The sequence below is a fragment of the Pseudorca crassidens genome, chromosome 1 (assembly GCF_039906515.1).
Source record: "Pseudorca crassidens isolate mPseCra1 chromosome 1, mPseCra1.hap1, whole genome shotgun sequence".
In the NCBI taxonomy this organism is placed as follows: Eukaryota; Metazoa; Chordata; class Mammalia; order Artiodactyla; family Delphinidae; genus Pseudorca; species Pseudorca crassidens.
Genome location: NC_090296.1, coordinates 144,576,899 through 144,589,157, shown reverse-complemented (window position 1 = coordinate 144,589,157; position 12,259 = coordinate 144,576,899). Strand labels below are relative to the sequence as shown.

Sequence of the window (12,259 nt, the reverse complement as noted above, 5' to 3'; positions counted from 1 at the left end):
CTGTAACTGGTTTGTTCCTCTCCCTTTTAGTCTTATCAGAGGGCAAAAGGAGGATAAGAAACTGGCATGACAACCTGAGCTGATCATAGAGTGGCCCTCCTTCAAATGAGGGCATGATAAAAGAGGAAGTAAACTGCTTTCTGAGCCAGAATGCTTGGGCTCGTGATTTTCCAATGGTTCAAAAGATCACAGGGGAAGACCCACAGAAAGGGGTCTTGTTTTCATCACCCCCTTTCTGGAAATGTCTACCCAAAATGTATACAAGCCTGGGCAACTGGGTATGGTTCCAAGTTTACAACCCCTCTCTTGAGGAGCCTGTTTCATCTTTGTCTGACCACCTTTTGGCCCGTTCTGTGGTGGTTGCTCCTCCACTAACCCGTGGCTGCCCCCAGACAGGCTGCTAACCCCAGTTAGAAAGGGTGGCTAGGGCTTGCTGCACTTCAGTCAGAAGCAGGCACTGACCTCTTCATCTTCATCCTCATCCTCTTGAAGAACCATGTCCAGGATGTTCCCTTTGATCTTGAAGTCTCGTGAGGTGCTGAGCTTTATGTGCTGCATCAGGTTCACCTGTGACAGGATTGTAAACATGGGCACATTTTCCTACCGATAGGTCCTGCCCAGGACAGCCTAAACTATCTCTGACAAACCCTTCAGTTCCTCTAGGAAGGCACACACCCACTTGAATCCATGAATGTTTGGATTCAGGCCATCAGAAACAGAAAAGAACTGCAGATTTTTCCCCCACTGCAGTTGTGTTGCTTCAGTTTGCCAGGTCCCTTCACAGGGTAAATGGGATTGGTAGAAAACAGAGTATGTTTACCTTGGACCTCTTAGAAAGGTGGATGAGAAATTTTTCATACTGTTCAATGGCAAAGATGAGATTAGGGATTGGCTTGGTTTCCCGAAGAGCTCTGGCCTACAGGGCAAAGAAGAGAAGACCTAAGTTTTGGGTTCAAGGTGTTTTTTTTTTTTTACATAAATTTATTTTTGGCTGCGTTGGGTCTTTGTTGCTGCACACAGGCTTTGTCTAGTTGTGGCAAGCGGGGGCTACTCTTCGTTGTGGTGCGGGGGCTTCTCATTGTGGAGGCTACCCATTGTAGAGCATGGGCTCTAGGCGTGCGGGCTTCAGGAGTTGTAGCATGCAGGCTTCCGTAGTTGTGGCTCATGGGCTCTAGAGCACAGGCTCAGTAATTGTGGCACACGGGCTTAGTTGCTCCGCGGCATGTGGGATCTTCCCGGACCAGGGCTCAAACCCATGTCCACTGTGCTGGCAGGCGGATTCTTAACCACTGCGCCACCAGGGAAGTCCCTTCAAGGGTTCTTGAAGTCCTCTGAAGCTGTCTGTAGCAGAACTGCTCATGGCTTTGGAAGAAAGCTAGTCAGTCTTCCAATCAAATGCAGTTTTACTTATATACCAGTAATTAAGATTTTTTTAACAGTTCACTCCCAGCAAAGGACCTAAATGCTAGTGGAGATTGCAATGAATCCTCCTATTTATAATTCCTAAATATCTGTTATCTAGAAACTGGCTGAGGGATGGACCATTTGTAGATACTTGGTTGCCTGACTTGATATTCTTGTAACAATGAGCCCACTCTACACTACCTCTATTTCCTCTCTAGTCTACATATGAGTTTTCATTGCTGGTATTAATATATCTCTTTCCCCTCAACTTGAATTGTAACTTGTAGATCCTTCCATATGTTTCTTAAGTATATAGACATGTTTCTATATATGTATTTTGAAACTACAAATGAGAACATTGTTTTCATCTTTTTTTTTCTTTTTAACATTATCTTGGGAGAGAATCCTGTATCTGAACATTTAGATTTGTATTTTTTTCATGTCTGCATAGTATTCTGCAGTATAAATGTACTATAAACCCATTTAGCCAGTCCTTTATTAGTGGGTATCTTAGTTTTCCCAGTATTTCACTTTTACTTTACAACATTGCTAGGACTATTCTGTACATAGGCCTTTACAATTTCTATATCCTAAAAATGCAATTGTTGTAGTAAAGAGTGTGTGTGTGTGAATGTATAGGTCTAAAATTGAGCAGTTATTGCCACACTGCCCCCGTGAGAGAGTACTGAATTCTCACCTTTGCCAGCAGTGCACTAGAGAACCCACTTCCCTGCACCCTCTCCAACTCTTTCACATCCTTTAGGGAGCACGTTTTGCACTCGCTAACTTTTCCTAAAACCAGTTCCTTCTCAATGGTTATCCTAAGCTATTTCTATTTTTAAAGAAAGAGCTCAAGATTTTCCGGTACTTCCTGAATAAAGTATATGTTTTTTGGTTCAGAGGGAAAAGATGTTCCATCTGAACATAAAGTCCATGAGCTGAGAAGGAGCCATACACAAACATTTCCCCCCCAGCTTTACTGAGATATAATTCACCCATTTACATTGTACAGTTCGGTGTGTTTTCTTGTATTCAGAGAGTTGTATAACCATCACCATAATCAATTTTAGAACATTTTCACCCCTGCCCCGAAATCCTACACCCATTTTAGCAGTCACCTTCCCAGTTTCTCCAACACCCCCCTTCCCCCCACTCCCCAGTTCTAGGCAACCACTAATCTGTCTTTTTAGATTTGCCTTTTCTGGACATTTCATATAAATGGACTCATATTATGTAGTCTTTTTCTGACTGGCTTCTTTCACTTAATATTTTCAAGGTTCATCAGTAACCACTTTTTTTTTTGGCCGTTCTGTGCGGCATGCGGGATCCCAGTTCCCTGACCAGGGATCAAACCCATGCCCCCTGCAGTGGAAGCTCAGATTCCTAACCACTGGACCGCCAGGGAAGTCCCAGCAACCACATCTTGATCACTGTCAGCAGCTTACCATGGCTGTGGGCCCAGCAGCGGTTTTCTCCTTTTTCTTTTCTCCTGTATGTTTTAGGCTGTTACTCTTCTTGTTCTAAAGAAATAGAAACAAATTCTGTCATTCCTGAAGATTGTTCTGTAGAGCTAGCAGGCTAGTGGTAAATTTCTAGTATGATGATTACAGTGGAGCATGGGGGAACTCTTAGGGGGACCAAGTCTGGGTGAAGAGATTATCCTGCAGCAGATGCCAGAAGGTGGGAAGCATTCTGGGATGCTTTATAATCCTCATTTTTCTATTTTTTGTTTGGAGGTTTACCATCTTGCTCTTGGATGCATCTAGCACATGGAAGTGAGGGCAGGACCAACCATTACTATAGCAGGGCAGCCAAGGGACTAGTGAGGCACAAAAGGACTGTCACGGTTAAGTAGGAATAGGTGTTTCCCAACTGGGAAGTTAGCTAAAAGGGTTGCATAAAGAAGAGGAAGCTGGAGAAGCTGTTCCCGGAGTGATGTATCTTACATGACAAGTGGTTACATGCTCCAGAAGGGTTTAAAGGTCATAGGAACACTTATTTCCCTATGTTGTACATAATTAGAGAATAAAGAGCTCCTGGAAAAAGGAAGAACCAATAAGAAAGGGAACCAAGAAGAACAGGATTCTGATAAGGCAGAAGAGAATTGAGACATGAGTCAGGAGAGACCACCCAAGTGTGAGGTACACAAACAGGAACCTTTTGCCTGAAGGGGAGTTCTGTGCCCTCCAGGAATGGAACATTACCACGTTCCACGTGACAAGGAAAAAAATTAAAAACAGAGACCTGCAAATGGAGACAAATTATACTACTGGAGCTATATGAAAGGCAGGAGGCTTGGTCCACACGGCATGTTCTGGAAAAGAAGAAAATGCAGGGATCCCAGAGATGCTGGTATGAAGAAACTTGCTTTTGGCCCTGGAAGGCAGGGTAGAGGGTGAAGACTTTTTAAGGGAGGGGCAGAGTATCAGCCATAGATAGAACTCATGTGGACCAAATGGGAAGTGAGCCACCTTCCTAAAAGTTGTACCCAACATGGCACCTTGTTGGAACTCCCTAAATCAACCCCATCTACTGCCCATTTCTGCTGATTCAGGAAGGACTAAAATTGTAGCTGGAAGAGAAGCAGCTTTTTTTTTTTTTAAGATGTTGGGGGTAGGAGTTTATTAATTATTTTTGCTGTGTTGGGTCTTCGTTTCTGTGCGAGGGCTATCTCTAGTTGTGGCAAGCGGGGGCCACTCTTCATCGCGGTGCACGGGCCTCTCACTATCAAGGCCTCTCTTGTTGCGGAGCACAGGCTCCAGACGCGCAGGCTCAGTAGTTGTGGCTCACGGGCCTAGTTGCTCCGTGGCATGTGGGATCTTCCCAGACCAGGGCTCGAATCTGTGTCCCTTGCATTAGCAGGCAGATTCTCAACCACTGTGCCACCAGGGAAGCCCAGAAGCATCTTTTAAAGGTATACAGTTCTGAGCAGGATGCTAAGGGTTTTGGAACAATGGCTTTCATTGCTTTCTTCCCACTGAGATCCAAGGCTATGAGAAAAAGAAAGGGGCTATAAGAGAATAAACAGCTCTCTGAAAGATGTGGCAAATGCAATCCAGATTTCTAGATAGAAGTTGGAGTTAGTGGAACCGTGTGGGCTCTTGCCCAAGGTCACTCATTAAGCACATCTCACAAAGAGAAAAATGCCTGTGGATCAGCTGACTTGTCAAGTAAGGCCTTAAGTCAAATATGAATCGAGAAGGGGGGAAATATCCAGGGAATACATAAACTGGTTTTTCTGTAATGTAGAAAAAAAGATAGTCTAGAAGGTGCCTGGTGATAAGCAGAAGAAGAGCTTGAGAATGGGGTCAAACACAAAACCCCAAAACCTCCCAACATTTTACATGTCAATGAGTACCAAGTATGATTCTAGAGCAAGGGGTAACCAACTACAACCCAGAGGCCCACTGCTTGTTTTTCAAAATAAAGTTTTATTAAACACAGCCAAGCTCATTCATTTGTGTATTGACTATGGCTGCTTTTATGCTACAACAGCAGAGTTTAGTTGTGACAGTGACTGTATGGTCTGCAAAACCTAAAAGCATTTACCATCTGGCCTTTTGCAGAAAATGTTTGCTGACCCCTGTTGTAGAGTCAAAGTACTTGGGTTCAAGTCTCAGCTTGGCCTCTTAACTAGCTGTTCTTGGTCTTTTCTTTTTTTTTAATTTTTTTAAAAATTAATTAACTTATTTATTCACCTATTTATTTATTTGGCTGCGTTGGGTCTTTGTTGCCGCACGTGGGCTTTCTCTAGTTGCGGAGAGTGGGGGCTACTCCTTATTGCAGTACGTAGGCTTATTGCGGTGGCTTCTCTTGTTGCGGAGCACGGGCTCTAGGCATGCGGCTTCAGTAGTTGTGGCATGCACGCTCAGTAGTTGTGGCTCACGAGCTCTAGAGCGCAAGCTCAGTAGTTGTGGCACACGGGCTTAGTTGCTCCGCGGCATGTGGGATCTTCCCGGACCAGGGCTCGAACCCATGTCCCCTGCGTTGGCAGGCAGATTCTTAACCACTGCGCCACCAGGGAAGTCCTGTTCTTGGTGTTTTTAATACCTAATATTACTATTTGGCAAAACGTTCCATAGAGTTCAGCTTGGGAAATGATGCTGTAAGGCCACGTTCATTTTTTAGTACAGCTAACATTAGAGAACACTTGCCTGATGTTGTGTTAAGCACTTCCCATGCATCACCTCATTCATTCTCACTATGGTGCTACTTTACTTACATTCCCAAAGGATGCCCAAAGGCATGGATTTGGAATCACCCAGAAATAAACCAAGTCACTGAGCCCAAGCATGTTTGTTTCTCCCCTGCTCCAAGTGTACACATATCAAATGCCTTCTCTCTCTAAATCAAACTTTTTTTTTTTTATATATAAAGATTTCCTTGCTGTAAAGACTTCAAACCTTGGCTTGTTCTCATATGGGCACCTTTGGCTTACTGTAAGTAGGGAAGAAACTTTATATACGCTTAGCTCAGGTGACCTAGTGGTCCCCTGGGAATATAAGGAGTCCTTTCTTACTTGAGGATGCATTTTGGTACAGACTCTGAATCACTTACCTGTATGTAAGAAATGAAAGAATAGCATAGCGGGGTCAGATGCGAACCTGACAGCTTCACCTGCAGCAAAGGAGAAGGAAATCAATGTAACTGCAGGAATAAGATGCTTTCCCCGTTCCTAGGAAAGGCATTCTCAACTCACCAGCTTTTCCATATTTTTCGGAATTCCTCTGGAGTGCTGACACACCTGGAGATACTAACAAAAGATTCCAAGATTTAGCATGCCCTCCTATATAAATGTCCCATGAAACTATAGGTAGTGACTCAGTGAGCAAATGGAGTATGACTTATTGCTCTGACTGGAGAGGGAAAAGAAAATAAGCTACCATATTCATGGAGAATCCTAGACTCAAGGCTTCCTTTTTCCCCTCCTCTAAGCTCCAAAGCTTCCCAGACAGCAGGTAATAAAGGGTTTCTGTTTCTGACTTGTTCTGTTTATTGCTTTAAAAATCCTTCAGGCTGGTAGTCCCTGTATCTAGAAAACCAATGACTTTGCTGTTTTTGCTTTAGAAAAAGCCAATAAAGATTAGAGGTTCTCAGTATTTCTACCACAGAAGCTTAGTAGCCATACCTTGTAGCCTGAGCTGCACCTTCTCAGAAATGGCCACACTGCTGTTTGGGTACATGGTGTGAGGCGGTCTACTATCTTTCTTGGGTTGTCTGTGCCTTTCTAAGTATTTAATGTGGGTCGTTGCTAGAATCAGAACTAAATTACCTAGTTCTTATCACTCTCTGAATGTCTGCTGAGAATCAAAATATTGCAAGTACAAAAAGAATTTCTTGTTAACAGATACTAAGAAGCATTAACTTAAACCCAGGGCAAGTTATGCCTTTTATTTTTAAAAAATAGACTTATTCCCTACCCTAGTACCTGACCTGTGAGGCATTTAACACTCACTTGTTAAAGGAACAAACACCTTGTCAGTGCCCAGACTGGTCTGCAATAGTCTAATTTTTTGTGCAACTGGAATCAGATTAAGTTCTATAGCTATAGTTTAGACTGAGCCTTAGAAGGTGTTTGAAGAGGCATTTACTCTCCATCAGGTGCTACATACTCATATGCTAAAGAAACAAGGGCCTCTAAAAAGAGATTTAGAATTATGCCTCAACTGTTATTTCTGGGCCTGTGGAGACGGCTGTCACCTACTGATCAAACCATCACTTGCAAAGATGTAGGCAAGAGCTCTCTGCACAGGGGCATTCTGCAGCAGGGGGTAATGTCCTGGCTGGGTGGGACAGAATGATAGTAGTGACTGTCTCTCCAATACTCACATATCTGACAAGCGCTGTAAGAATGGTGTACATTTTGCAAAGGTCCTTTAATAAGGTGTCCACACAGCTGCCTGATGGCAGGGCTGTCTGCACCAGCTCGTGGAAAAATGTAAGCAGAGTTCCCAATTGTATGATGATGGCTTTCTCAATGGGATGATTTGGTAGGGTTGCCTGAGAAGAGGCTTCTTCTGAAAGGAAAGGAAACTGGCATATTCAAACCCAACTGGCCTTATTTTCTAGTTCAAGTGAAAGAGATTTAGAAACCAACAAAACATCATTAACTAGGAAGTCTGTAGGGAAAATGAGCATGTATTTAATTCATCATGCAGAATACATTAATAATCATGCTGTCATAAGGCACACTACCTTCTACTTCCTTCATTACTTTGGAAATCTAGCACAAACAAACAGAGCTCAGTGTATCTGCTTTTATGCAGTCCTCCAGTTCAGATTTTAGTTAACTTACCTGGTATAATTTCTTGGCTCACTTGTCCCTTAAGCTTGGTGATTAGCCAGTCCACTTCTTCTAGGACCTTCTCAGCCTGACTCAGAAGAAGTAACTGTGAAAGAAAAGAATGCCTGGCATGGCTCATTGCACACAGCTGCTGGTGTAATATGATAACCATGGCCACCTGCGGGTGGGTTACAGGCCTCAGGAGGCGAGCCACTATAATTCACTCTTCACAGGGAATAAAATGGAAGGTAAGACAAGGCTATTTCCAAAGGGTCGGGGATCAACACTTACACAGACAGTAGGGGCAGCTGTTCTCAAATTCACCACTGCAAAGTGGTTTGTTTTCTCCACTTCTACATCCTGGGGAGGGAGAGAGGTGAGATATGACAGTAAGGCTGTTCCCCTGGCCTCTATCCCCAACTCAGGGTGTTGTATTAAAGGCTCACTATGGTACCTGGTCTATGTCTCCAAGATGTCCATGGATATCCTGGGACAAGTCACGCAGCAGGGTCACAGGACTCTTACACAAAACATGGAGGCTGAAGAGCAAATTCATCAAGCCCTTGCAAAATGAGGCATCCTCTAGGAGTGGGAAGGAAAGAAAAGCTAAGTTATAATCCAAGTCAGTCCTTTGGCGGGTGTGGGGTGCCTAACTGGAACATGTAGCTCGTCATATTTCAGGCACAATATCCCTGTGCTGCACACATTCCAATCAAGGCAGCTCTCCCACAAAGGTGCACTTCTATCCACGAGTCCAAACAAGGGAGATGTTTCCCATTATTAGTCACTATCACTGCATAACTAGCACACAGGTCAAGAAATAGAACACTACCAGCACCCCAGAACTGCCCCCTCCCCCCACCAAGGAAACTGTTATTCTGCCTTGTAACTGTAATCCAGTTTTGTCTGATTTTGAACTTTATCTAAATGGAATCGTACAGTAAGTACTCTTTTATCTGTCTGTTGTCTTTTGTTGAATGTTATGTGTGTGAGATTCCTCCATGTTGTGTGTCAGTGGAGTTTGTTCATTCTCATTACAGTATTCCACTGTGTGTATACAGCACAATCCCTTGATCCATTCTACTGCTGATGAATGTTTGGGTTCGATTTTGCCTATCAGAATAGTGCTGCTGTGAGAATTCTTCCACCTATTTTTGCTGGGAGTGGAACTGCTGGATCATAAGCATATGTTTAATTTTAGTAGTTAGATATTGCTAAACAGTTTTCCAGAGTGGTTATACCAACTTACAGCTCCAGTAGCAGTGAACGAGAGGTTCAACTGCTCTATATTCTTACCAACACTTGGTACTGGCATTGTGTGTGGTTTTTTCATTTTGGCCACTCTGGTGAATTTTCTAAATGTTGTTTGGTGGTGATAATTTTATATAAAGCCTAAAAGGAAACATGTCAGGAAACTTACCCCAGCTGTTTTCCTTGCAAATCTTAGTTGTCCAGGATAACATCTGCACAAACTAGAGATCATTCAGATATTACAGAAACATGCCAAAAGACAGACCTAGGTGTTGCCAGACTAAAAGAGCCCTAGACCTTTCCAAGTCTAAGCAAATCACCTGCTAAAACACGTGCCTGGATCTAAAGTGGTAGTAATCTACTAAAAATAGCATAAAAATAAGTCCAAAGTTATGAGAAGACTTATTGATACTTTTCTCAAATATAGCATATGACTCAATTCTCAATGCCCTCATTAAGGGCCAAAGGTCCTGGGGTCTGGGCTCTTACCCTTTGAGCTTCCTCTGCCCCTACCACCACAGTCTAGGGCTAAAGTACCCTTTTTCCTCTTCCCATGCCCCACATTCTCTGCATTTGAGACATCTTTAAGGATAGTAAGCTAACAGAGGTGCAGGAGAGTAAGATCCTGGCCATAGTGATAGTTGAATTAGCTATTAGGAGCCAAGAGGCCATAGGAGGTTAAAAGGGAGGAGGGATAAAAAAAAAAAAAAAAAGAAGAAGAAAGAAAAAGAAGAGAGTTCAGGGAAGCTTAAGGTCTTGGGATAGTAGGTCCTATGTTGCCAGATACACACTCAGCTTTCTGCTTCAGCAGTTGTTTGGGATAGGCTTTCAGCCACAAAGGCACTGAAATGCCGTGATACTTAAGAGTAAAACAATGATTAAGAATCTAGTTTTTGGGGCTTCCCTGGTGGCGCAGTGGTTGAGAGTCCGCCTGCCGATGCAGGGGACGCGGGTTTGTGCCCCTGTCCGGGAAGATCCCACGTGCCGCGGAGCGGCTGGGCCCGTGAGCTATGGCCACTGAGCCTGCGCGTCCGGAGCCTGTGCTCCGCAACGGGAGAGGCCACAGCAGTGAGAGGCCCGCGTATCACAAAAAAAAAAAAAAAAAAAAAAGAATCTAGTTTTTGATCTGTTGGGAAAAAGATCAATTTAGAGGCTAACTGAAAGCTCTCTGTGAACTGATATAAAAAGTTTCCAGAATACAGTGATTACTGTAGAATACTGATTTCCAGAATACAGTATTAAATGAAACAAATAAATAAAGCAGGATGCTGAACAAGCTTTTGTGTGAAGAGGGTAGGGTCAGGAATAAGAATCTATATTAATATTGCTGTATAGGAATAAAAAACTCTTTACATAAGAAACTAAAAGAAGATTATTTACTTATCGGGGGAAAAGAAGAACTGAACAGATGGAGGACATGAATAGAAGGGAGACCATTTCCTGTAAATCTTTTTATAATTTCTGGTTTTCAAATCATACAACTTTATTACCCATTCAAAATTAAATTAAAAAATTTTAAACAGACTACCTGAAGTTACGAGGGGGTACGTGATGAAAATTAAATTTAAAAAATTTCCTGTTTATATTAGCCTTTCCAAATCTATTTATTTTCCCTCAGATGTCACCATGTTCCAATTCTCTGTCCGTGTTTCCTTCCTAATCCTGGGCTCCTTGCAGCAAAAGTAGCAATATGAAAGAATGAAGCTGAAAGTAAAGTGCAGATGCGTTGTTTGGATCTAGGATGACATAAGTGACAAAAGCATTTTCTTTGGGCTACCTGGAACTAGGACAACAGGAAAATCAAGTCTGCTTTCCAGTGCTCAGACACCATAACACACAGGGCTGGTCTGGCTAGTGCTTCCTAAAGCAAGGCCTTACACAAGGAGGCTTGCATCTTAGCACTCCAACTTGTCTCCTCACAGATCAGGAAGGAGGTGTGGTAGAACCACACAGCCCTAGGCTCTCAAGGACTCTCTTTATCATCCTCTAGGGAAATCACTCCTGAATGGAACAGACCCACAAAATGTGGCACTTCTCTTATTCTGTATGTGTGAATGCTCATGTGGGTACATACATTCTTCGTGTATGTGTGCAGACCCATACACATATACCTAAAACCTGTCTGGGCAGAACTGATTCTGTTTTAGGACTATGATCATGCTTTCTGACGTATCACCTTTTGTTGAATCTCTCCCAAACTCAGTACCAGCTAACCTTGATGACAAAGTTAACTGCTGAATGTCAGCTACCTTCTTGATAATTAACATACTTTCATTTTAGAAAAGAAGAGAAAACACCAGGAGTGGGGAAAAACCCACATTAAGAAGGCTGAACTCCACAGATAAACAAGATTTTTTCTGTAGTGCTTACTGCTTACCCTTGACAGTGGCCAAACAAACAAAAGCAGTAATTATAACACGATAGAAACACTATGTTGCGAAAGGTACATCTTATACATCTTATATTAATTCAGAAGCATAACTGAATATATTATTTTAAATAAGCCAGATTTCAAGCAGACATTTAGATATATACTTTAGGACGTAATACTCCCCATCTTCTGAGGGATGCTAAGTGGGAGTGAATGAGTGGTACTCATACCTGAGTGGAGGAGGGCTCCAGCAGCTTGGACAAATTGGAGAGAACAGTGACGAGTAGGAGGGCTTCTTTGCTGTTAAAGTCTTCTTCTTGGCTGCTAAGTATATTCAACAAGGACCTCTGAGAAAGGAAAAGTATACACAGAAACATTAGCAGACATGTTACTAACAGGGAGAAGAGACATCTACCTGGAGATTCCTAAGGCTGGGACAGAAAGGATTCAAAAACACCAAAAATCCGGGGCTTCCCTGGTGGCGCAGTGCTTGAGAGTCCGCCTGCCGATGCAGGGGATAGGGGTTCGTGCCCTGGTCCGGGAAGATCCCACATGCCGCGGAGCTGCTGGGCCCATGAGCCATGGCCGCTGAGCCTGTGCGTCCGGAGCCTGTGCTCCGCCAACGGGAGAGGCCACAACAGTGAGAGGCCCGCATACCGCAAAAACACCAAAAATCCAAGAGGATAAAAGCTGAAAATAAACCTGGATTGAATAGGTGGTTTCTTACCCTGTTTCTGATTCTAAGTCTAAGTGTTCCCTTGAGAACTATGGACTCCTTCTCCAACCCCCTGCCAAATGTACATCAGGAATGAATTGTGCACCGTTTTTTTTTCTCTTTGTTTTGGCCGTGCCACACAGCTTGCGGGATCTTAGTTCTTTAACCAGGGATTGAACCCGGGCCCATGGCAGTGAAAGCACTGAGTCCTATCCATTGCACCGCCAGGGAATTC

General features: G+C 43.3%; 1 protein-coding gene across 7 annotated transcripts in view; it reads right to left on the bottom strand.

The window, feature by feature from the left end:
* FANCI (FA complementation group I) overlaps positions 1-12,259 on the bottom strand; it is a 76,800-nt gene that overhangs the window by 1,225 nt on the left and 63,316 nt on the right. For 6 of the 7 annotated variants that reach the window (XM_067696471.1, XM_067696503.1, XM_067696509.1 and 3 more), the window contains 11 exons: positions 11,540-11,656; positions 9,108-9,159; positions 8,142-8,269; positions 7,979-8,047; positions 7,700-7,793; positions 7,234-7,421; positions 6,104-6,157; positions 5,962-6,021; positions 2,850-2,924; positions 821-916; positions 463-567 (listed from right to left, as the gene is read on the bottom strand). In XM_067696471.1, the coding sequence (XP_067552572.1) occupies positions 463-567; positions 821-916; positions 2,850-2,924; positions 5,962-6,021; positions 6,104-6,157; positions 7,234-7,421; positions 7,700-7,793; positions 7,979-8,047; positions 8,142-8,269; positions 9,108-9,159; positions 11,540-11,656 (1,038 nt within the window). The remainder of the gene's footprint in view (positions 1-462; positions 568-820; positions 917-2,849; positions 2,925-5,961; positions 6,022-6,103; positions 6,158-7,233; positions 7,422-7,699; positions 7,794-7,978; positions 8,048-8,141; positions 8,270-9,107; positions 9,160-11,539; positions 11,657-12,259) is intronic. The other variant, XM_067696493.1, reaches the window with a different exon arrangement.